Raw genomic sequence first — 24,236 nt, 5'->3', positions numbered from 1 at the left:
TCAAACCCACCAGGCACTCCTCGGATGGAAGGTTGGGCAATCCACTTCCGTAGTGATATTGCCTCAAAATCCCAAGGAGGGGTTGCTATGAGTCAGATCCGACTTGACAGCAGTGAGTTTGGTTTTTGGTAGTGTTAAGCACTTTTTATTATGTATTAACTCTTTTAATCCTTTCAGTAGCTCTGAAAGGGCAGGTATTGTGACTACTTCCATTTTATAGATTAACATATGAAAACCTCAAAGGGATAAGGATCTTGCCCACTAGTTAGCACCTTTCAGAGTTCAAAGACCATATCCTTCATGTCTGTGCTCTTCTGCCTCCTTGCTCATCTTCCTGTATTGTGTGCCCTCAGCTCTTTGATCACATTGCCCAGTGCCTGGCCAACTTCATGGGCCAGCTACAAATCAAAGACAAGAAGCTCCCGCTGGGTTTTACCTTTTCGTTCCCCTGCCACCAGACGAAACTAGATGAGGTAAGATGGGCTCTTCAGACACTTTCATTCCTTCATCCTTGGGGCTGGGAGGATGGAATGCGTTGTTCAGACAAAGTGTGAGTATTGAGAGTTCTGTCCTTTTGAATGAATTCTTGCGTGTGCACACATTTGTGGGTGTAGGAGTGAAGGAATGGTGACAGAGTGTCAGAGTATGGGAAGGTCTTTATCATTCATTCCTTCTCCCACTCCCCAATATCCCCTCCCCTATTTTATTTCATCTTTATCCCTCTCAGGGAACAGGACTGAGAAATTAATCAGGAACAACCCTGACCTATATATAGTGTTATGATAAAGATCCTAGAAAGAAAGATAACTGGGAGGTTAATGTCTTTTGGATGGCTGACATTGACATAAATATGTTACATGGCTCTATAAAAGTAAAATATAAGTATCTTATTTTGACAGTTCTATAACTTCCTTTTTCCACTTCTCTGGGCAGTAAATCATGAAGGAGTCATTAATTTAGTCTCTACTTTCCTGGTCTTTGATGGGCCTGAGTTTCTTTTTCCAAGGCAAGTTAGATTTTAGTTTTGTTTAGCCCTGTGGCAGCAGTCTAAGCTAATGATCCTTGTTTCAGATGTGTGATCCGAGTTTTGGTTGGAGGAGTCAATGCTTATTCCTTGGTTCTTTTCCAGAGTTTCCTGGTCTCGTGGACTAAGGGGTTCAAGTCCAGTGGTGTGGAAGGCAAGGACGTTGTGGCTTTGATCCGGAAGGCCATCCAGAGGAGAGGGGTGAGTGGGGGTGGCTGGTGCGAAGGCCACAGTCATGGTGGGAGCTTGGGGTCTGGACACTCTTTCCCTTGCTCTCCAAAGTCTTCCTCTGTCTGCCCTCAAATATGCATGTGAACATTTTGTGGTTCTTCTTAAGGGGAGGATTTTTTTCTTCTTCCCCTGCCATGCTTTCCCAGTAACCTTCTATATGACCAGATGCTGCTAGGATTTTCAGAGTAGCACAAGAAATAATATTAGTCATGGTGCCAGAAATCCCTTTAGTCCTTAAACTGAAGAAGATTTTAATATATCTGTCAAGAAAACAGGGATGACGTTGACTTTGGTATAAAACAGGGCAGAGAGAAGACACAATAATGGTCTTATCACAGAAGGATTTATTGGCAGAGAAAGAGGAGAAGACAAGGCAAGATGAGACATTTTCTTCTTAGTTCAGTGATGGTTAGCTATAAGCAGGATTGCAGGGGCCTAGGTCAGGAAAGTCTTCCATGATGAAGATAAGCAGAGCATAGAGTGGGTTGGCATGAGTGAGTTGCTATTATACTGTATCTGGAACTGGGTTTTCAGCTCTTAGTTTCTTTGTTCTGCATAGGGTTGGTGAGGGGTATCACTTGCACCTGAGCTCTGTACTCACTGCTTTTTCTCTTTTTCTTCACTTCTGTGACCTTCTGTGATGTTTGAAGTTCAGAGCTCTCCTTTTATTCCCACAGGACTTTGATATTGATATTGTGGCTGTAGTGAATGACACAGTTGGGACCATGATGACCTGTGGTTATGATGACCAGAACTGTGAGATAGGTCTCATTGTGGGTGAGTGAACACTGGGGCATGGGGGCTGGTGTTGGCCAATGGATGAGGGTGTGGGCTGGAAGGGAGGAGGGGTTAGTGGCCTGGGTCTTCCTTTGTACTTCATATGTGAAGATAAGTGATGTGGTCACTTTGGCAGGCTGAACCAGAACACTGTGATTCTGCTTTCCCTTGTGGTGGTTTTAGGTGTAAGGAACTTTATGTTTCTACACTGAGCCAAGGGGCCAAGAGAAAAGTCATTGTAAATGATCTGGATCACATGAAGGCTGCGTGCCTTGTTGATTAGTGTTCTATTTGCTCATGGAGCTCCAGCTGGCAGAGGTTGGAGATGTGTATCAGGATGCCCTGAGAGTCTGCAGTGAGACCCCCAGCAGCCTGGGCTATCTTAAAAGATAGGGGATAAGAGGAGACATGTGGTGGGGGCAGAGGTTGATGTAGGTGAATGCTGAGTAGTTTCTTGCTTTGCCCAGGCACAGGTAGCAACGCCTGTTACATGGAGGAGATGCGCCACATCGACATGGTAGAGGGTGACGAGGGGCGAATGTGCATCAACATGGAATGGGGGGCCTTTGGTGACGATGGCATGCTTGATGACATTCGCACTGAATTTGACCGGGAGATCGACATGGGCTCACTGAATCCTGGGAAGCAACTGTGAGTAGAAACCCCTGTGGCGGGGGGGCGGAGCTTGATGGTGGGAGGGGTTGGCCCAGGAGGTGAGCTTGGGTCTGGGCTAGGGCTGAAAGATGGTTCTCATATTTTTCTTATATCCCTAAAGGGTTGCCAAAGACACTTGCTGGTTAGGGGGATGTTTTGACTATAAATTGACGAGATAGCTCTAAAAAGACAGAGCAAGCAAATAGACCAAATTATCACTAATAATTTGGCTATGCCCTTTAGACATTTTAAAAGATCATATTCTAAGTGTGTGACCCTGCTCTTTCTTTCTGCCTGCTGTTTGTAAATTGTCCATGGATAAATTTTTGAACCACATATGAGAAGTCATGTGGAGATGGGCCTAGATTGGGCTCTCTGAAATATCTTTTCATAGCTTCCACTCTGTCTTCTACCCAGAGGACAAGGCTCAGATGATCAGTCCTAATTTACTGGCTGAGATTCTGACTCAGACCTCAGGCAGAGCTCTCGTGAGCTAGGCTGAACTCCAAAGAGTACCAGGACCTCTTGCTCCAGCTATAGATCAACCTAGCACCTACTAGAAAAATTGGTTAAGGACTCCCTTTGGCTTCTTTCTCTGGACCCTGTGGCCCAGGGAGTGCCCTGGGATGTGACCATTTTATCAACACCACCCTCCCAACATTTTGATCCCTGAATGCTATACTCTTCAGCCTAGCTAGAGTTAGTTTTTAATTACTTTTGACTCTTATGAAACATTAGTTCACTCTCACAAACATGTGCCAAATCTTGAAACAGAGATCATTGCAAGATCTGAAGGCCATTGCAAAATGTTTTGAGCAATGCAGTACCTCTTGAGTCTTCTTGTGGCCATGATTGTTTTAGGAAAGCTTTTAACACATCTTTTAGGAAAGTTTTTAACAGATCTGTCCTTTGAGGGAAGAATTCTAACTCTATCAACCAGGCCAACGGTGGACCTTTCTCTTTATGGGAGAGTCCTTTCTTCCTCAAAGTATAGCTTATTTAAGTCACAAACTTCTGTCACATGTTGAAATGTGAGTCCATTGACTTATAACTTTCTTAGGAACATACTGGTTGTGTCTGCCCTGGGTAGTGAGAGAGCCCTTATGGGCCCTTATGGGCTCTCTTACAGAAAAGTCACTCAATCCCTTCCTTCATTAATGAGGCACACACAAGTCATTCCAGTAGCCATATGCCCTTCGAAGTGTCAAAAGACAGGATTGCCAGCTGAACCTGTCAACACCAGCACACCACTGGCTTGTCCTTAGACACAGCAAAATTGGCAGAACATGTACCAAATTGTCAACCATGGCAGCCCTGTGGTCATTATAGACAGCTTTTTGTTCTCTTGGTATGTTTCTAAATAAATATATTTCAAATATTGACTGAAACAAGTGCCCTAAAAAGTGGAATAAAAAAATTTAAAAGCCACTCACTTAAAAGAGCCCACTCCCTCACTTCCCCACCTCCTACAGGAGTGCCAGCATTGTGGCTTGCTTAAGCAGGAGAAAATAAGAAAGCAGACAGGCTTATTCTGCACCATTTACACAGGGCACTGTGCCCTTGCTGGAGCTAAAGTGTTTTAAATGCACCCTCTGTTCAAGCAACTTGCCAGCTCTCCATTTAGCTCCAATTCTTCTTTCTTTAGCCTTGGAGTCTTGAGCAGGTCACTTCCTGGGGTCCTCGGTTTCCCTTCTTGTCAATGGCACTAGGTGATGTCCGGCACATCTGCTCCCCTGCTCTGGGCCTCTTCCTTGCTGTAGCCCGTTCTAGTTAGTTCCAGCAGTCCTGGGTGCCTCCTCTCTCTGGGACCCAGATCCTCACTGAGATGCCAATAAATAGGCCTGCTTTGCCAAAAAGAATTGCAAGGGCTTGGTTTTCCCTGTCACTTATTCCTAGCCAGAGAGACTGTTTCAAGAAAGAAAATGGTGTCACCTAGTGCTGGAAAAATAAATTACCTGATGGCTCTTTCAGGTTGGTGGCTGGCCCCCTTTCTAAAACAGGACTTTTACCTTGTCACTCGCCTGCTCTGGAGCTTTGACCATGCCTTACTCCCAGATTCCTGAGACCACCCGCCATTTAGAGCTCCTACTCTGTCTTAAGTTGCCCTTCTGATCCTGCCCCATCACCTCCTGCCCGAGTTGTTGCCATGCTCTCAAGATTCCACAAAGGGCCAGCAAGGGGAGGGGCAGTGTGGGCCTCTGTCCCTAATTTCATCAGACTGGTTTTCTCTTGAAAATAAACATTGGGTGGGATCTACATAAGATTTTACTGTAAAGTATTTCCTTGAGAGAGAAAAATATTAAAAAAATCACTGCCCTACACATAACACATAACTGTTGTTGGATACCACTGAGTTGATTTTTGACTCATAGTGACCCCATGTGATAGAATAGAACTGCCTCTATAGTATTTTTTGGCTGTAATCTTTATGGAAGGAGACCACCAGGTCTTTCTCCTGCAGAGCTGCTGGGTAGGTTCAAACCACCAAACTCTTGGTTAGCAGTCGAGTGCTTAACTTAGTTTAACTAAAAAGTCACACTGTTCCAGAATGTTCTGCTGAAAAGCCTATTCTTCTCCATGATTCAGGGCTTACACTGCTTGCAGAGACCCATCTAAGTTCCCCAGCTTCTGCCCTGACTGAGCCATCCCTTCTCCACACGCCTCAGTCCTTGTCCATGCTGCACACCTTAGCCCTTAACTGTGCACCAGCCTCTAATGTGTTTTAGAGTTTCATGTGTGCACATCTTGCTTCCAGAGTTGTGAATTCACTGACAGCAGGGACTTCTGGGGGGGATCTGTGTCTTCCTGCAGATTTGAGAAGATGATCAGTGGGATGTATATGGGGGAGCTGGTGAGGCTGATCCTAGTGAAGATGGCTAAGGAGGAGCTGCTCTTTGGGGGGAAGCTCAGCCCAGAGCTCCTCACGACAGGACACTTTGAGACAAAGGATGTTTCAGATATTGAAGGGTAAGCTTCTTGCTCTGCCACCTTTCTCTTCACTGGGTCCTTGGGAGGGTAGACTCGCAGTTGAGGATTGAGGAAAAGGCTTTTCCTTCAACTGTAGACAACAAGAGACCCTTGCCCACATGGTGGGCCTGTGGTTTTCTTGCTGCTGTGGAGTGTCTCCTGACTAATACTGACCCTTGTGCATAATAGGATTGGACCACTGTTATCCATAGGATTTTCATTGGCTGACTTTCAGAAGTACATCACCAGGCCTTTCTTCTTAGCCAAAATTATCTGGAAGGGCCAAAGCCTATTTAGCATCATAGCAACATGCAAGACTTCACTGACAGACAAGTGGTGTCTATATGGGGACGTTGGCTGAGAATTGCACTGGGATTACAAGTTGGGTCTCCAGCATGAAAGGCGCAACTTCTATAACTGAGTCACCAATGTGTCCCACGGTGTCTGTTGCCCTTGTGTGACTGCCTGACTCTGGCCTTGATTTAATGTGTGAAGTTCCCAATAGGTCTATGGATGACACATTGCATCTGCTTTCCCTCCCCTTTTCCTGAAGCTCAAACATCTCCTCCCCTATTGGCTAGTTCTCAAAAAGAACTCTATTCTGACCTCTGCTTCATAACAGGAAAATAGCTCCTTAGGTAGCCTAGAGTTTTACCTATTTCTGGATTCTGTTGAGTAGAGCTGAGACTTGCAATTTTACAAACTGGCAGGGGTCAGGATGGGGATAGACAGATTTTTGTTTTTTTATTCTGTTAACAATGTCCAAAGACAAGGGCCTAGGTTCCTGTACTGGAGACTTCCACTTGTAGGTTGAGGAGGTCTTGTTCCTTCAGGGACCAGGTGGTGGTGAAGAGGTGATTTTGGTGCTGATGGGAGCAGTGAAGCAGTTCAAATGACTTGGCTTTAAGTGGAAACTCTTAAAAGAACTGTGCCTACTGGATTGCTAATCCCCGAGGCACTTAGTTCTCCTAAGAAGGGAGGCCATGCCACACTTCAGCCCTTTACCACCATCTGTAGGCACAAGGTAAAAAAATGCCAGCTCCATTGTGGAATGATGTTACACCCTATAAAGTTGGAATAGGTAGCCAATACATCCCCACATTTTATACTTCTCACCTGATAAACCAGAAGCCAATAACCTGTGATATTCATGGGGAGGAGTGGTGGGAAATGGACCTTTACTTCTTTATTGCAAGGAAATACAGTGTGCCCCATGGCTGATTCACATGTTCAGAGATGGTTGGTGGCAGGGACATCCTTCCTTCAACCTTACCCCAAACAAGCAAACATACCACAAACTCTCTCATATACACACAAAGTTGGTGTTTAAAGGGCCAAGCACAAGACCATCTCCTTACACAAGATGTGCATAAGAAATGTTGTTGTCAGGAAAAATGAGCTTAACAGGGCACTTGGAGGGATGGGATGGAGAAGCATTCTGCGTGTGCTGGTGTATGTATATGTATATTTGTGGATGTGTGGTACACATGAGTGTGTGTGCGTGTGTGTGTATGTATATGTGTGCACACATGTGCATGTGTACATGTGTGTATATATGTATCTGTGTGCATGTGTATGTTGTCTGAGAGAGTAGCCTCAGGTTTGGCCATATTGTGTTTTACCTCCTTCTCAGTGTTCTACCCCTCATAGGTGGCAGAGCATGAAGTGTGTCTGCTCTCCCTGGCAGTAGCATGTGCTGGATCTGAGGAGTTTCTTTGCCAGCCCACATACCCCTTTCCCACTGGCCACAATGGGCTGCACACAGTGCCCATGGGTTCTCTTTCTGTTTCCCCAGGGAGAAGGATGGCGTCCGGAGGGCCCATGACATCCTTGTGCGGCTGGGCATAGACCCAACACAGGAGGACTGTGTGGCTACTCACCGGATCTGCCAGATTGTGTCCACACGCTCAGCCAGCCTGTGTGCGGCCACACTGGCAGCTGTGCTACGGCGCATCAAAGAGAACAAGGGAGAGGATCGACTGCGTTCCACCATTGGGGTGGATGGCTCTGTCTACAAGAAACACCCCCAGTGAGTCTGAATTCAGACTGAGCAGGGCTAAGCTCCAGAGCACCTGGAGACCTCTGACAGGTTTGGGAGACTGAAATGACTCCATGGGCATGGACAAGCTCCATTTTGCATTTTGGGAGTGTAGATGGGTCATGGATCTTTGTAGAATAAAAGACTAAGAGCCCAGATGGACCAGTGGAAACTGGGAAAGTGTTTTCCTGGTGTGGGTGGAGGTAGTTTCTAAAGGCCATCAATAGCTTGGGGTCTACTCAAGCTCCTCTGGCCACTGGGGATCTTTTGCCAACCTTTCTGTGAGTTAGTATTTCTCTCTACTACTTTCTTCTTTGACTCTCATGACCCTTGGGGGTTCCATCAGATGCTGTGTCCTCTTCCAGGGACTACCCCAGTCTAGTGAATTGCTAGCTTCCTCAGGTGACATTGGTATTGAAGTGATCCTGCCCTGCCTCTGAGTTTTGATTATTAGGTGCCAAAATATTCAAATTTCACCTGGAAGAAATCTTTCAATTCCTATGGGTACCCCACCTTTGCCCCATTATTAACATAATTGTTTGATGCAAAAGGCCTCAGCTCTGAGATTTCCTAGTCTCCTAGCCCAGTACTTCAAAATAATTAACATGCCCATGAATCACCTGGGGAATCTTTTTGAAAAGCACACTATAATCCAGAAGGTCTAGAGTGGGCCTGAGATCATCCTGAGTTTCTAGCAGACCCTGTTATCCAGATACTGCAGGCTGCAGACCACAGTTGGAGTAGTAATGCTCTGGAGACCAGGGCTCAAAACAGCCTCCTCCCAGAGAAAGTTGTGCTGAATGTGCCTATTGTCTTCAGCTGTTCAGATAACTCTGGGATCATTGGCAGAAAAGAGAGGACCAAGTCCAGAAGAAGAGCATTTCTAGTTTGTCTATTTTGGGTCTTTCCCAGGCAGCATCTAATGAAATGAGTGATGAAACATGAAAAGCAGGTGGAGATGATTTCACTTGGGCTGCTCCAGCAAAACAGCCAATTATACCTATGTTGGGCAGAGGAGCCAGTGGGCCAGCTTGTTTAGGTCTTATGTGACCTCATGCAGAGGATAGTGTCTTAGAAGCATCCTCTCCTTTTAGCATAGGGGTGAGAGAACCCAGCCAGAGTCATCACAGTTGAATATCTGAGTGTTTATACAATGAGCCCTACCTTAGGGAAGAGAGGGAGGGAAGGTTTTCGGTCAGTATCTGTTCCTACAGGTGCTCATGGCATTTGGGCTGAGGTGGTGAGCTCTTGCCAACCAAATGCACCACTGACCCTAACCATAGCCTGTCGTCTTCCCATGTTGGTGACTGTAGTTTCGCCAAACGTCTTCACAAGGCTGTGCGGCGCCTGGTGCCCAACTGTGATGTCCGCTTTCTCCGCTCTGAGGATGGCAGTGGCAAGGGAGCAGCCATGGTGACAGCAGTGGCTTACCGACTGGCTGATCAACACCGAGCCCGGCAGAAGACCTTGGAGCCTTTGAAGCTGAGCCATGAGCAGCTGCTAGAAGTTAAGAGGAGGATGAAGATAGAAATGGAGCGAGGATTAAGAAAGGAAACTCATACCAGTGCCCCTGTCAAGATGCTGCCCACCTATGTGTGTGCCACCCCTGATGGCACAGGTACGTGGGAGGGTTGCCGCCTGGCTCGTCATGGTGGGCCTTTGCCCTGGTGTTGATGCTCTGGGAGGGCTCCCTTAGCTTTAGCATAGGACCTGAACCTGCTTATTTCACTATATTACTAGAGAATCTAGTGTTGTATAAACTTGTCCAATGAATTCTTCTGCTAAAAGTTGAACAGTAATAATAGTTAATACTTACTGAATGCTTACTGTATGTCAAGCGTTTCTACAAGCACTTTACAAATATTAATTCATTTAATCTTTTGTTCACTGTTAACACTGATATGCTTGAAAATTAAGGTACAGAGAAGTTAAGAAATCTGTCCAAAATCACACAGCTAGAAAAGGGTAGATCTAGGATTAAAACCCAGGAAGTTCCAGAGCCAGCTTTCTCTCTCTCAACTGCCATATTGATCATGTACAAAGGTGAGCAAACTCTGGTCTATGGGCCAAATCCAGCCACTGCCTGTTTTGGAAAATAAAGTTTTATTGACACATAGCCATGTGTACTTGTTTACATATTGTTTGCTTTGTGCTACCACAACAAAGTTGAGTAGTTATAATGGAGACTGTTTGACCCACAAAGCATAAAATGAATACTCTCGGTCCCTTCATAGAAGAAAATAATTGATCCCTGGATTTAGGTATTTTCCCAATTCAGAGAAACATGATCAATCAGTAGGTTTGAGACTGGGATTTTGTCCCTGCTTTACTCTGTTCCAGCTGTGTGTCCCTGAGCAAGTGACTGAATCTGGCTCAACCAGGCTTCATTTTTCCATAAAAGAAGAATGAAAGGACTCCTTGCATCTGCCTAAGGGTTAAGTGAAGACTGTGTGTAAGGCATAGGGCACAACACTTGGCACATTGTAATTGCCCAACAAAGCAGGATTTTCTCATTTTAAAAGATTTCCCTTCAGTTTTTCTTGAAGAGTTAAGCTCTGCTATTCCTACTTCCATAGTGATACTGCCTTGGAAACCCAAGGAGGGGTCGCTATGAGTCGGGGCCAACTTGATGGCACATAACAACAACAACAACAACAATATGCCTTCTGTATTCTAAAATAATCTAATATATGGTGGCATTTGATTTAGCATAAGTGGTGCATTTGGATATTTTTGCGTGTAGTCTATCAACATTTCCAGTACTCTGCAGAGCTCGTTGTGCCCGCTAGGATCCTACCACTGGAACTCATTTGAGAACCTTTCAGGTGATTTGGCCTGGGGGATTTTATTTTCCTTTACTATTAGGAGCTCTGGTAGCATAGTGCCTAAGGCACTTGACTGTTTACCAGAAGGCTGGTGGTTCAAACCCACCAGCCACTCCTCGGAAGGAAGGTTGGGCAATCCTACTTCTGTAGTGATACTGCCTCGGAAACCCAAGGAGGGGTCGCTATGAGTCAGGGCCGACTCGACGGCAAACAACAACAACATTAGGTGAGGATCATAGTCCATCACCTCTGAGATTATCAAGGGGCTCCAACGAGGAGTCCCTCTCAGGGGAAGTTGCTGTAGACTCTGGCACTCTTGGCTGTGGTGAAGTGGTGATGCTTCAATTCATCCTTTTCCCTGTTTTATTTTCCAGAGAAAGGCGACTTTCTGGCCTTGGACCTAGGGGGGACAAATTTCCGGGTCCTGCTGGTACGTGTGAGGAATGGGAAACGGCGTGGGGTGGAGATGCACAACAAGATCTACACCATCCCACAGGAGATCATGCATGGCACAGGGGATGAGGTAAGGCAGGTGGTTCCTCTGGCTGAGGTGGGGGTGGGGGTGGGGGGCAGTAGATAGCCACCCACAAGGACAGCCCTGTCTCTGCTCACTATTGTCCTGGGGAGGGCTAGTGAGGCCGAGGGCTCTGGTCTGGTTTTCACTCAGATTTGTGCCTGAGCCTTGTGTTTATCACGAGTGGAGACCTTGGAGCTCAGGCCTAGGCCCTACGGGAAGGCAACCTGCCCTGGGCCTCTCCCTCATCTCCGCGACTTTCCCTGGCAGCTCTTTGACCACATCGTCCAGTGCATCGCCGACTTCCTCGAGTACATGGGCATGAAGGGTGTGTCCCTGCCTCTGGGTTTTACCTTCTCCTTCCCCTGCCATCAGAACAGATTGGATGAGGTAACATTGTTTTCTCAGGGGCTCTCCTATGGGCTTTGCTGCCACAGAGGAGCAGGGGTTTGGAGCAGGGAAGAAAGTTATGCTAAAAGGAGAAAAAGAAGGGCATGCATGATCAACAGAGAGGAGGGCCCTATTGATGGGAAAGAGGAAGTCAAGCCTGGTGGACATTAAGTGGGTTAGCTTGACTAGGACAAAGATGATGATGCTAATGAAATATTAATGACTACCATATTTTCAGCACTTACAATATACAAGGCACAATTCTAGGCTTCCCATGTGGTTTACTGCATTTAAACCTCACAGCAAGCATATAAGGTAGGTGTTTGTATGCCTATGTTGCAGAAAGGAAAATAGGCCTACAGAGGTGTCAAGTACCTTGCCCCAGATCACATAGCTTGGGAAGTCAAGCCATGATTTGAACTTAGGTTTCCTGACACCTAAGCCTATGCTCTCAGTTACGTTGATCCACTCTGAGGCCCTTATATCAGGCTCAGGGAAGTTGTCCTTCCATCTCCTGTTATTGTTCGAATGCCCTGACTTTTCCCTAGTCTTACCTTTGGTTTTCATTTCCTTTGCACTTTGTTTGAATGGCTGAAGTGGGTGCCTGGAAGTCCCAGACTAGCTCTAGCCATTCTAGACATGAGTGTTTTGAGAAGTAGAGTGAGAACTGATTAGGCAATGCTGGAGCTTGGATCTGTGTTGGTAATTGGCACATCAGATATCAGGATAGCTATGTAATTACTTGTTCCTCTGTGTCTCTATGAGTTATCTAGAAGGGTCTACATGCCAGCTACATGTGTAGAGTGTGCTGCAGACATAATCACCAGGGTACAAAAGGCATGATTCCTGCTTCAAGATGTTCACGAACTGGGCCAGTGAAACAGCCTTAGTAAGAGCTGCTGTGTGGAATGTGGTACCAATGAAATGCTAAAGCTCTGAGGACACACAAAACCAAACCAAACCCATTGTCATTGAGTCACTTCCGACTCACAGTGACCCTATAGGACAAGGGAGAACTGTCCCATAGCGTTTCCAAGGCTGCAGTCTTTATGGGAGCAGACTGCCACATCTTTCTGTTGTAAAGTGGCTGGTGGGTTCAAACAGCCAACTTTTGAATTAATCAGCCAAGTGCTTTAACCACTGTGCTACTGAGGACACACAGTGTGGTGTTAATCTGAGCATATATCTTGTTGTTAGGTGTTCTCAAGTCTATTCTGGCTCATAGCAACCCTATGTACAACAGAACAAAATGCTGCTCAATTATGCACCAACCTCATGCTTGTCTGAGCCCATTGTTACAGCCACAGTGTCAGTCTATCTCATTGAATGTCTTCCTCTTTTTCACTGACCCTCTACTTTACCAAGTATGATGTCTTTCTCCAGAGACAGATCCCTCCTGATAACATGTCTAAAGTATGTGAGATGAAGTCTTCCCATCCTTACTTCCAAAGAGTGTTCTGGCTGTACTTCTTCAAAGACAGATTTGTTTGTTCTTCTGGCCTTCCATGGTATATACAATATTCTTTGCCAATGCCATAATCCAAGGGCATCAATTCTTCACTCTTATTCATTGTCCAGCTTTTGCATGCATATAAGGCAACTGAAAAACTATGGCTTGGGTCAGGCACACCTTAGTCCTCAGTGACATCTTCACTTTTTAACACTTTAAAGAGGTCTTTTGCAGCAGATTTGCCCATGCAATATGTCATTTGATTTTTTTGACTGCTATTTCTATGGGCACATACCTTGCAACATGTCAAAAGAATGAGTTGGTGGGGAAGAAAGGCAAGCAGGATGGGACAGTGTGGGGAAGGGGGTAGAAACAAATCCGCAGGTAGAGTTAGCTTGGCCAGAATAAAAGCACCCACCACATGCCAAGGAAAGGCCAGTGTTTCCTACAGAGTCCATGGAACACTAACCTCTCAAGTTGTGCAACTGAGTTTTGTAAATGCTTTGGGCTTTTCCCCTTCAGGGAGGTAAATTCATCATGTTCACTAGCATAGTTAAGGTTTGAGGAAGTTCTGCAATGAAAACCCTGCTTAATCTATCACTTTCCAGTGCACATTAGCATGTGTTGGAACTTACTCTGGGAAATGCCCTGCTAGGGAAGGGTTACCTGAGGACCTTAACTGCCACACTTGCACTAAGGCAAATCGAACACGTTTGGAGGACTTCTCTCCAGGGTCTGGCTCACCTACAAGTAGCATCTGTTTCTTTGTTTTTCTTTGCCTTAGACTCCCTTTCCCTGATGCCTTTGTGTCACTTGGGGTCTTCTGAGAAGAAGCTCAGAATCAGTTGCCATGTGCCAGGGTGTGGGGGCAGCTTTCCTTCAGCCAGGCCATCAGGCTGCCCTCTGCCTGTGTACAGAATGGGGAGACGCCCATAGAAGGATGCAGGGGAAGAAGTGATACTTTCTGAGAGACTTGAAGATCGAAGGCGCCAGCAAGCTCCTAATTATTACTGTGATTTTTGTGCTTTCTCCTGATCCTGCCTGACAGAAATGTGCTTATGGCTCTCACTCACCTGCCCTTGAATGCTCCTGCCTCTTAGTCAGGTTCTCTGCCTCAGACTTAATCTTGAAGAGAATGAGCAAACGGCTTTTTCCCTGGGCCTGTGTAATCTGTGCGTCCCAGTGCCCATGCTGGGGCCTACAGGCTTCAGTAGCCATTTCGCTTTAAGCTTCTCCAATTCCTTTGTCTCAATATATCATTTTTCCCCCCAGTATCAATGCATTAGGTTTTCAAAGCCCTCACAGTTGCATCAATTTGGCAAAGGAAATTATCAAACATGTAGATAAATATTTATATAACACTTAATGAAGTGTTACTGGTAACAAAGAAATTAGAAGCAATCTTATTGTCCAATGCTCAGGAAATTGTTAAATAAATTATGAGCCATTTATTGCCTAGTATCAATTATTAGGTTTTTTAAAAGACATTTCAATAGCATAGGAAAACTCTGGAGGTACGATAAAAAAAAAAAAAAAAAAAATGTTGAAAAGGAAATTATAATGTTTATTTATTATAGAAAAATGTAAAAACAGAAATAAGATAAAACAACAATTAAGTGTATGTTCTTCCAGACTTTTCATACTAAAATCTTTTTAAACAGACACTATGTTGCTTGTTTTTTCATGTTAACAAGTACGTCTTTATGTATTTACCAGGTAGCCCAGAGGTATGCGTCTTAGATTACTACTTAACAACCCACTACCATTGAGTCAATTCCAGCTTATAGTGACCCCCATTGGGTTTCCAAGGTAGTAAATGTTTCCAGAAGTAGATTCCTTCTGTGGAATGGCTAGTGGGTTTGAACCGCCAACCTGTTCAGCAGTCAAATGCCTTAGGCACTGTGCCATCACAGCTCCTAGTTTACTACCTAGTGTTTTTGTAGCACAAATATCACAGGGGGGTGGCTTTAAAGAACAGGAATTTATTTTCTCACAGTTCTGGAGGCTAGCTAACACTCTTAGGGTCCTGGTCTTACTGATTATGTTATTGGTAGCCCTAGGTGTTCCTTGTTTCCTTGGCCATCTTCACATGGATCTGTCTTCCCTTGTGTGTGCATACATCTCTCTTTCTTATCTACTCTTTATGCACCAGAGTGTTTCGATTTCAAATCTAACTTACTCATGTGTGATCTAAGTAACATGACAAACCAGTTGCCTGAGTCAACTCATACTTACGGTGACCTCATGTGTGTCAGAATAGAACTGTGCTCCATAGGATGTTCAGTGTCTGATGTTTTGGCACCTCTGAGTAGATTTCACTAAACTTTTGTTTAGCAACCAAGTGTGTTATCTGTTTGTGCTACCCAGGAACTCCTATTTTCAAATAGGATTATATCCACAGGTACAGAGGTTAGGGTTTGAATGCATACTTTAGCGGGGTGGGGGGGGAGATGCACTTTAATCCATAATAAGATGTTAACTGTTTTTGTCTGAATTTATAAAATTCTGGTCATTTTACATGATTTTATTTAAGATTCTACATGTTTCTATAATGACTATGTATTAAGTCTCAAATCATAACAATTAGGAGCAAATAAAACTGAAGACAGGTCTGTACATTGGCACTGGTGAGATCATACTGGGAAAATCGGCAGGCGCTGAGCAGGATGCTGGCCTGGAGTCTGTGAGCTGCATTTACTAGCTGGTTGCCTTGGGCAAATTTCTCCAGCTATTGGGGCCTCTGCTTACTAAGGATCACCTAAAATCATGTTACTTGAACATTCTGTAAGCTCTAAAGTTTCAAATAGAAGATTTTGTCAGAGATGTGAAGCTAACTTGTAGGCAAAAAAACATGGTTCCAGAGAAGCACTCACTTGTCTGGATGGAAATGTGTAAACCAGGGCTCTGTGAAAATATTCTAAATATTTTTTTCCTGTTATCATATTTTTATTTATCCATGCAGATAAGCACTTATCATCATGATTTGAAGGGCAATTTTTCATTATTAATCAGATTGTAATAAGCAAAAATACTAGACAGAAACTTTGTACCATAAAATTATGTCCCAACAAAACTCAAAATCATTTGGATAAAAAAAAAGGGTGGGGGGCAGGTTTGCTATTGTCCAATAGAGCCTGATGGAACCACTGAGACTATGGCCCCTAGCTGCCCTTCAGGTCTGGAATTGAATCTCTACCTGTGGCTTCCAGCCAAGCAAAGACAGGCATATGAGTTGAACATTTACCTGAGGTAGATATACTCCTTGGAGAGAACAAGCATGGGAGAAAGAAGGGCTGTTTATGCACAGGGAGACAGCTCAGGGGGCAGGAGTGCATGGAGGGATGGACACAGAGAAGAGATAATTATCAGGAGGAAGGGAGCTGGTGCATTGTGGTAAATTGTGGTCAATGTCATGAGACAAAGTGTATGTGAACTTCTGTATGGAAAGTGAATTTGCTCTGTAAATCTTCACCCAAATCACAATTAAACACATACACACACACAAATTATGTCCCAAGGTATATAGGGTCCTCAGTGACAGAAAGGTAAAGAAACTCAAACAGGTCACTGCTCAGCAACCTCTCATAAGTAAAGAAGCAGAACACAGTCTGCTGCTCATGTGTATGAAGATAGTTCCCCACATAGAAATATCTTTTGTAAAAGTAAGTGAATGTCATCGTTTAATTCTGTATAAAACAACCCTTCTTAATCCCTCAAGATTTTTTTTGCTTTAAGATTGAAAAAAAAAAAAAAACATTCCCTAAGGGATACTTAGTGGAAATTATATCAAGAGCCACAGCTTTCTATGACTTACTTCCCTTACTGAATGTTTTGGAGACATTTTCTTAACTTTTCACTGTTGATTAGCCAATTCTAAAAAGGAATTTTTCAGTGGCACAATATACAAAAGAAACAGAGTAAAGTAATCCTCAGAAATATACTTCATTCAAAATATAAATGCAATAACTTTCCAGTCCATTATTTTTCCTAATGACTAAATTCTAAATAAAGAAACAGTGGAGGTTTACAAAGCAATAGTGCATGCTCACTTCTCATGACACAGTCATTTAAACTTCCCATTCAGTATGGGAACATTTTATTTCTTTCCTTAGTTTCACAGAATAATTTAGGTTTCCACCTTGGGTACAATTCTCCAAATAGAGTAAAACCATAGATAAAAGTGACATAAAACCACAATCAGTGAAGAACAAACACTTCTGAAAATAAACATCCCTGAGTATTCAATATTATGCCAACAATGATGGAAAGATCACCAATCCTAAATTCTGAATGGATTGCATGAAGCCATACCCAGTTCCTAATTCAGGAACTACATATGCCACCATTGGCCACAATGCACAGGCAAGCAATGAATAGGAGACTCTCATAAGACACGTAACAATCCAGGGATTCCACAGTGTAAAGGCCAACATCATGTGGGAAATAAGAGTGGTCGCCATTGCACACAGAAAACAGATGATGTTCTTTCCTGTTTCACCTGCTAAAAGCCCAAATACTGGGCACAGGAGAGCAGATATGACATATAAAAAAACAAACCCACTGCCACTGAGTTGATTCTGACTCATAGCCACCCAATAGGACAGAGTAGAACTGTCCCTTAGTGTTTCCAAGGCTGTAAATCTTTATGAAAGTGGACTGCCTTGTCTTTCTCCTGCAGAGCAGATGGTGGGTTTGAACTCCCAACCTTTGGATTAGCAGCTGAATGCTTTAACCACTGTGACACCAGAGGTCCTTGATAAACACCACACTGTTAATGACATTTGCTGCCTAGGGGGAAAATTTTAATTTCTCCATTAAAAAAACTTTCCCAAATCCAATAAAAGGAAACATGGCACATAATAGCAGGCACAGATGATAAAAATGAGCCACAGGGATAAGGAGAAGTCTTCACATCATTTAACTTGATAACTTTACCTATTTTTCCTTGTTCTTTATGAAAGATTTTTTTCTGCTCTCTGATCCAAATAAGCAAGGGCTCAGGGCACAGATTAATGAAAGAATACACATTATACCTCCAGTCAGAAGTGTGCTTCCAAGTGTTGTGTGACCAGCAAAACCCAATGAAGCTTCCATCTTAGAATATGGCCAACCCATGAGCTTCATGTTGACTGTACTTCCAATTCTAGCCATGCTAAGTTGGAATCCAGACACCAGGTTTAATTCTTTGCCTTTAAACCAGCTCACAGCATAGGTATTCTGGACAACTGCTAAGGACTCCCTACTTGTTCCAAATACGAACCTTCCAAATTCCATCAGCCAAAAAGCATTAAGTACTCCATGCAGAGCAAAAACAACCTGTCCAATGCAAACAAAGCAGCTAAAAATAATGAAGCCTCAGCCGTTGATGCTGAGTCTGAAGGGCAGCAGGATTATCGCAGCAAAACCAGCTACCAAGCCAAGAAAACACGTTAGTAAGAGCACCAAAAGCCAGTGTACTATGCAACTGGGGTCACAGAGGTCCACCCGCACTGTGATGACTGTGGGAATAGCAGGGGGACCTCTGCTGGCCTCCTCAGGCCACCTGCCAGCAGCACACATGCTTCCTCATCCTCTTCCTCCCATTAGGCCTGGGGAAATGTCGATGACAAGTCAGTGGCAACTGCTGGCACCCAGTGGCAGAAGTGTTGCCAACCCTGCAAGAGCTGGGTTCACTTCTGTGGAGCTTGTACTTTGTTTTTCCAAATCTTCTAGAATCTGAACACAGTGAGACACATCCAGGTAGGCTTACATTTCCAAACTCCTGAGCAGGAACAACATAGCAAGGCCTAGAAAAACCATGCAAGTGTGAGGATTGTGAGCACAAAGAACCTGTTTATAGGTGCTGACCTGCTGGGAAAGGGATCTGGGAGCCCCTGACATTTGTTTCCTGATGGGCTATGGCAGCAGAGAACACAGCAGAGAATAAAACCTGAAGCATCTCTCCCATGTTTAAGGCCACCATGCATCTGCTCCCAGAGGCATGTGACACAATGAAGGCCACATTAAAGATGAGGGGCCCACAGAGGACTCTAAGCAGCCTAGAGGGGTTGGGGAGAAGCCCAGACATCACCCTGGTGGTGGGCAGGGCACTTGCCCACCAGCTATTGGAATTTGGAAATTAAGAAATGCACAGTGTTCCTTCTGCTATAAATATAGGATGGGTGTAGGGCAAGCTGCTTTGCACAGTGAAAGAAACAAGCAAATAAATAGAGCAATGGCAGATGCTGTTAAGAGCTATGAAGAAAAAGGAAGCTGGGTGAGGAGAATAGATAGTGTGGTTGGAACTGGGAAGGAATGCTGTTTTAAGTAGTTTAGCCAGGAAAAGCCTCTATGAGGAGGTAACATTTAAGTAGAGACTTGAATGAAATCTTCATGAGCCATGCTGCCTGGTGCTTCTAGGCCTGTGTGTTGGAGTTGTCAGGTCTCGGGGTGACTGCTTCAAGCCATAGGGCTTGGGCAGATTACTCCTCAGTTACTGAAAGAGTGAATGGGAATGATGAATGTTTCACAAGGTTGCTGTGAGGATTAAATTATGTAACACATGGGATGTGCTTAGCTAGGTACCTGGAACAAAGTAGGTGCTCAGCAAACTAAAGTGAGTGTACCTTAGAAACCGGTTTAGAGTCATTGGTGGGCAAGATCATTGGTTACTTTAGGGAATCTGTCTAACCTGTGAAGTCGAGAATTAGAACCACACACAACTGGACCTCAGGGAATGATTTGGGAGCCCTTCCCTGATACCTTCATCCCTGTCACCTGTGATTTTTAGAGCATTCTCCTCAAGTGGACAAAAGGCTTCAAGGTGTCTGGCTGTGAGGGAGAGGATGTGGTCACCTTGCTGAAGGAAGCGATTCACCGGCGAGAGGTGAGAGAAACATGGCCTGAAGCTCTAAGCTCCCCAGTGTCTTAAATTATCTGTGTTTCAAAACATGAGGAAACATAAAGTGTAAAGGTGTTGGTTGGGCATTGAGCAATTATTGAGTGTCCACTGTGTGTCAAGGTGCTAAGGGTTTAGCATTGATCACAACAATGCCTTGACCCACATGTGGCATACATTCTGTAAACAGACTCACAATCCAATGTTAGGTGTTATTAAGAGCTATGACAGAAAAATGGAGTTGAGTGAGGAAGATTAGATAATGTGGTTAGGTCTGGGGAAGGGACAGTGTTTTAAGTAGTGCAGTCAGGGAAGACCTCTGTGAAATGGTGACATTTGAGGAAAGACTGAAATGAGATGAGAAACTGAGCCACATTGTGTAGGATAAATTTGATATTCATATAAATCTCTTTTGCAAGTGTCTAGAAAGAGAATAATGGTTCATTGTGGACTGCTGTCTGCTTCTGCCCTCTCAGGAGTTTGACCTGGATGTGGTTGCTGTGGTGAATGACACGGTTGGAACGATGATGACCTGTGGCTATGAGGATCCTCACTGTGAAGTTGGCCTCATCGTTGGTAAGGACCTGTTCTGTGTGGGGATTGCCTGGAGTTGGCCAAACTCAAGGTTAAGGGCACAGTCCTTTAGACTGCTAAGTCTGCCCAAGACTTCAGACACCAGTCCCAAGTTAGGATATCCCAGGGCCACCCTCAATTTTGACCAGCTAGCTACAAATTCAGGGGTTCCCATGGATTTCCTCAGGTTTGATAATTTTCTAGACTGACTCACAGAACTCAGGAAAGCACTATACTTATGATTATAGTTCTATTATAGCAAAAGAATAGAAATCAGAACCAGCTAAAGGAAGAAACGCATAGAGCAGAATCTGGGACTGAAAGACTTCCAAATGTGAAGCTTCAGGATCCTCAGAGACCTGTCACCCTCCTGGGATGATGTGTAGCAATACATGCGTGGAATATTGCCAACACAGGAAACTAACCTGAGCTTCAGCGTCCATCCAGAGTTTTTACTAAGGCTTCATTATGTAAGCATGATTGATTGATGTTTTGTCCACCTGGTTGAACTCTGTCTTCAGTAACTCCTTCCCCTACATCAATATCACATGGCCCAAAGCTCCAACCCTCTAATCACATGGTTGGTCTTTCCGGAGTGGCCAACCCCTACTCTCTTTAGCATAACCATTAGGTGTGGTTGAAAGGGCTCGCCATGAATAACAAAGGTACTCCTATCCCAAGGCTTTAGAGATTTCACCCCAAGAACGAAAACAAAAGCCTAATCTCTCTTTTGGTGATCCAAATTCCTTACTACAAAGGCAGACAGCCTTCTGAGTAGAAGATGGCTCTGATGTCTCTGTGATTGTCAGGCACAGGCAGCAATGCTTGCTACATGGAGGAGATGCGGAACGTGGAGCTGGTGGAAGGGGAGGAAGGACGGATGTGTGTTAACATGGAGTGGGGTGCCTTCGGGGACAATGGATGCCTAGACAACTTCCGCACTGAATTTGATGTGGCCGTGGATGACCTGTCCCTCAACCCTGGCAAACAGAGGTGGGCACTCAACCTCATGTGGACCTTTTACATGTACCCCAGATCTGGGCAGTGATGTGGGATTGGATTCTCTCCAGTAGCATTTCCCAGGATACTAGTTCTCTCTCAAGATGTTAAGATGGATCTTAGTGAATAAAGGAGTTGTTGTTAGTTGCTGTTGAGTCTATTCTGACTCATGGTGACCCATGTGTGCAAAGGAGAACTGCTTCATAGGGTTTTCAAGGTTGTGACCTTTCAGATGCAGACCACCAGGCCTGTCTTCCAAGGCACCTCTGGGTGGATTTGAACCAGCAATCTGTCAGCTGGTAGTCAAGTGCTTAACCATTTGTGCCACAAAAATACTCCTCAAGATGTTGATAGAAGAAATTTCCAAGAGATAAAAGTCTCTTGTCTAATAAATTTAGACAATTCTGGGTTAAGTCCTTTGTGCCCTGCTGTGCTATGACACTGTATCAGTCAGTCCAGTTGGGAAAACAAATCACAGCAGTTATTCTACTAGGAGAATATATTATGGAGATGTATTTACACAGATTTTAGAAGACACTGAGGAACACAGAAGTAGTGTAGAAGAAGCAACTCCCACCCCAAGCACTAGGAGAACATAGGGGAGAGTATTAGAACTTATGCCTGGGACTGTGCAGAAAAACAAATAGAAACTAAGCCACCTGCTGCTGTCAGTGTGAAGAAGCATGGCTAACACAGACAGGAACAGGAAGCAAACAGAAGGAGCAAAGCCCTTCTTCCTCTTTCAGCCATCCAGTGTCTGGTACCCCTTGCTGCCAGCCTAGCACCACAGAATTTAGACGTGTGGATCTGAACTGGGAAAATAGCTTAAGATGATCCAACACATTTTCTGTCAGGGAAATGTTGCATGTAGTATTTCTTAACCAGATTAATCAGGGACCATAGTTGTGCGGAATACACTTTGCAAAACATTTATCTAGAGAATAGGTCACAGATTAAAGCACCTCCAGAGGCCAGGCAGGCAACATTAATGAAGGCAACTACACTTTGCAAAACATCTGTCTAGAGAAGAGGTCACAAAGGCCAGGGAGGCAACATTAATGAAGACAGCAGGCCTGAGTAAGGTAAGAGGAAGTGGCAATAGGGCCTTGGTTGAAACTGGAGACCCCAGCTTTCTTTAAGATACTATGTAGGGCCCAAAGACCCTCAAATTACTGTTTATTCAGTTTCTGTTCTAGTGGCCAGCACAGGATATCTTTATCTGGCATTTGTTACTTGAGTGGGGGCAGTGGTTGTTCAGTGAATTCAGAGAATTCAGGTGGCAGAATTCTCACCTCCCTTGCAAGGGCTCTGGGTTCATTTCCCAGCCAGTACACCTCAAGTGCAGCCACCACTGGTTGCCATTGGAGGCGTGTGTGTGGCTGTGATGCTGAATGGTTTTCAGCAGGCTAAGACAAACTAGCCAGTGAAATTCTGTGGATCACAACAGTCCAATCCATAGCTGATCATGGACATCGCTCAAGACTGGGCAGTTTTTTTCTTCCTTTGTGCATGAGGTCGCCTTGAGTGATAGTGATTGGGTCAAAGGGAAAGTATGTTAACTGCCAAGTGAAATTAAGGATTAAGACTCAGAATTCTACTCTTTTCCCTGGAAGTGGGGTGGGGTGAGGATGAGTGTTTTTTCTTGAGGAGTCAAGAATAAGCCTTTGAAAGGAAATGAGCCTAGAACATGGGGCTGATCCTGGGGAGCCCCATAAGCCTCAGACACTGGGCTCAGTTATACTGAAGGTGGTGGTGGACCATCATGAGTGGACATTAAGAACCCTGCAAATGAATGGGTAGCATTTCCTCTTCTACCAGGGGGACTCTCTCCCCTTTTTAATGTGTGGAAGTCACTAAGCTGTTCTGCCCACTCTCAAGACATCTCACCACCTTCTTCCTTCCCTCCATTGCAGGTTTGAGAAAATGATCAGTGGCATGTACCTGGGTGAGATTGTCCGCAATGTCCTCATTGATTTCACCAAACGTGGACTGCTTTTCCGTGGACGCATCTCAGAGCGACTCAAGACAAAGGGAATCTTTGAAACCAAGTTCCTGTCTCAGATTGAGAGGTGAGAGTTTAAAGTCTATGGTAGGATGATGCCAAAAGGACATAGGGGCACTATCTTCATCTGACCTCTAACTTCATCAGGGGGAGACAAAATCAACATCAGCAGCTTAAGGTTTATTCTTATGAGGGCAGGCATGCCACCATGCTGCAGCCTGTTTACCATTTCTGACACCAACTGTCCCTCCCAAGGCACTCACTACTTCTCTTTTGTGTTCAACAATTCATTGCAGTGTCTACCCAGAACTCACAGACAATATTCACAATTATGGGATTTATTAGGGAAGTGGCAGGCTACAATTCAGGTTTAGGAACACCTGCAGGATACAGTTCTTCAATCAGGACAATCTCCCCTCTATCATGCCTTCAGACATGCCTCTCTGGCCCTTGGCCTCTTGGCCTGGCCTCTTGTCCTGCTTGGGCAAATGTTAAAAAGCTCTTTTAGCTCTGCCAATATGTGCACCTAAGTGCACCCTACTCTGCCAGCAAAGCTTTCTTACTCCGTGGGCTGGGAAGCCCACTGCTCTGTTTAGTGCCTCTTGGTTCCACTGCCGCCATGTCTCTGCCACTGTCTGCCAAGGTGGTCCGTGTGAGAATCTCAGGTGCAAGGACATGCTCTACTCCACCTCTGGCTCATCTCTCTTGATAGCAGTGAGATCCCCTCTTCTGCCTCTAGGAGGGCTCATTTTAAGCCTAGTTGAATGACAAAACTAACCAATCCCACATTAGGGTTCCATACATCTTATTTGCATGGTCCCACCCCCACAAGGGGAGCTCTGGTGGCATAGTACCTAAGGCATTTGACTGCAAATCAGAGAGCTGGCAGTTCAAACCCACCAGCCACTCCTTGGA

The 24,236-nt window shown here is 44.7% G+C and overlaps 1 protein-coding gene across 1 annotated transcript in view; it reads left to right on the top strand.

The window, feature by feature from the left end:
• HK2 (hexokinase 2) overlaps window positions 1–24,236 on the top strand; it is a 73,738-nt gene that overhangs the window by 44,051 nt on the left and 5,451 nt on the right. The window contains exons 4-16 of the mRNA XM_007957424.2: window positions 354–473; window positions 1,130–1,225; window positions 1,933–2,032; window positions 2,500–2,683; window positions 5,498–5,653; window positions 7,449–7,682; window positions 9,005–9,309; window positions 10,891–11,039; window positions 11,301–11,420; window positions 19,640–19,735; window positions 20,224–20,323; window positions 21,130–21,313; window positions 23,233–23,388. Coding sequence (XP_007955615.1) covers window positions 354–473; window positions 1,130–1,225; window positions 1,933–2,032; window positions 2,500–2,683; window positions 5,498–5,653; window positions 7,449–7,682; window positions 9,005–9,309; window positions 10,891–11,039; window positions 11,301–11,420; window positions 19,640–19,735; window positions 20,224–20,323; window positions 21,130–21,313; window positions 23,233–23,388 — 2,000 coding nt within the window. The remainder of the gene's footprint in view (window positions 1–353; window positions 474–1,129; window positions 1,226–1,932; window positions 2,033–2,499; window positions 2,684–5,497; window positions 5,654–7,448; window positions 7,683–9,004; window positions 9,310–10,890; window positions 11,040–11,300; window positions 11,421–19,639; window positions 19,736–20,223; window positions 20,324–21,129; window positions 21,314–23,232; window positions 23,389–24,236) is intronic.

Source organism: Orycteropus afer, unplaced genomic scaffold (genome assembly GCF_000298275.1).
Source record: "Orycteropus afer afer isolate SDZICR_OR568_19922 unplaced genomic scaffold, OryAfe1.0 scaffold00748, whole genome shotgun sequence".
NCBI lineage: Eukaryota > Metazoa > Chordata > Mammalia > Tubulidentata > Orycteropodidae > Orycteropus > Orycteropus afer.
Note: the sequence above shows the minus strand (reverse complement) of the source record. Positions and strands in the feature narration are given on the sequence as shown.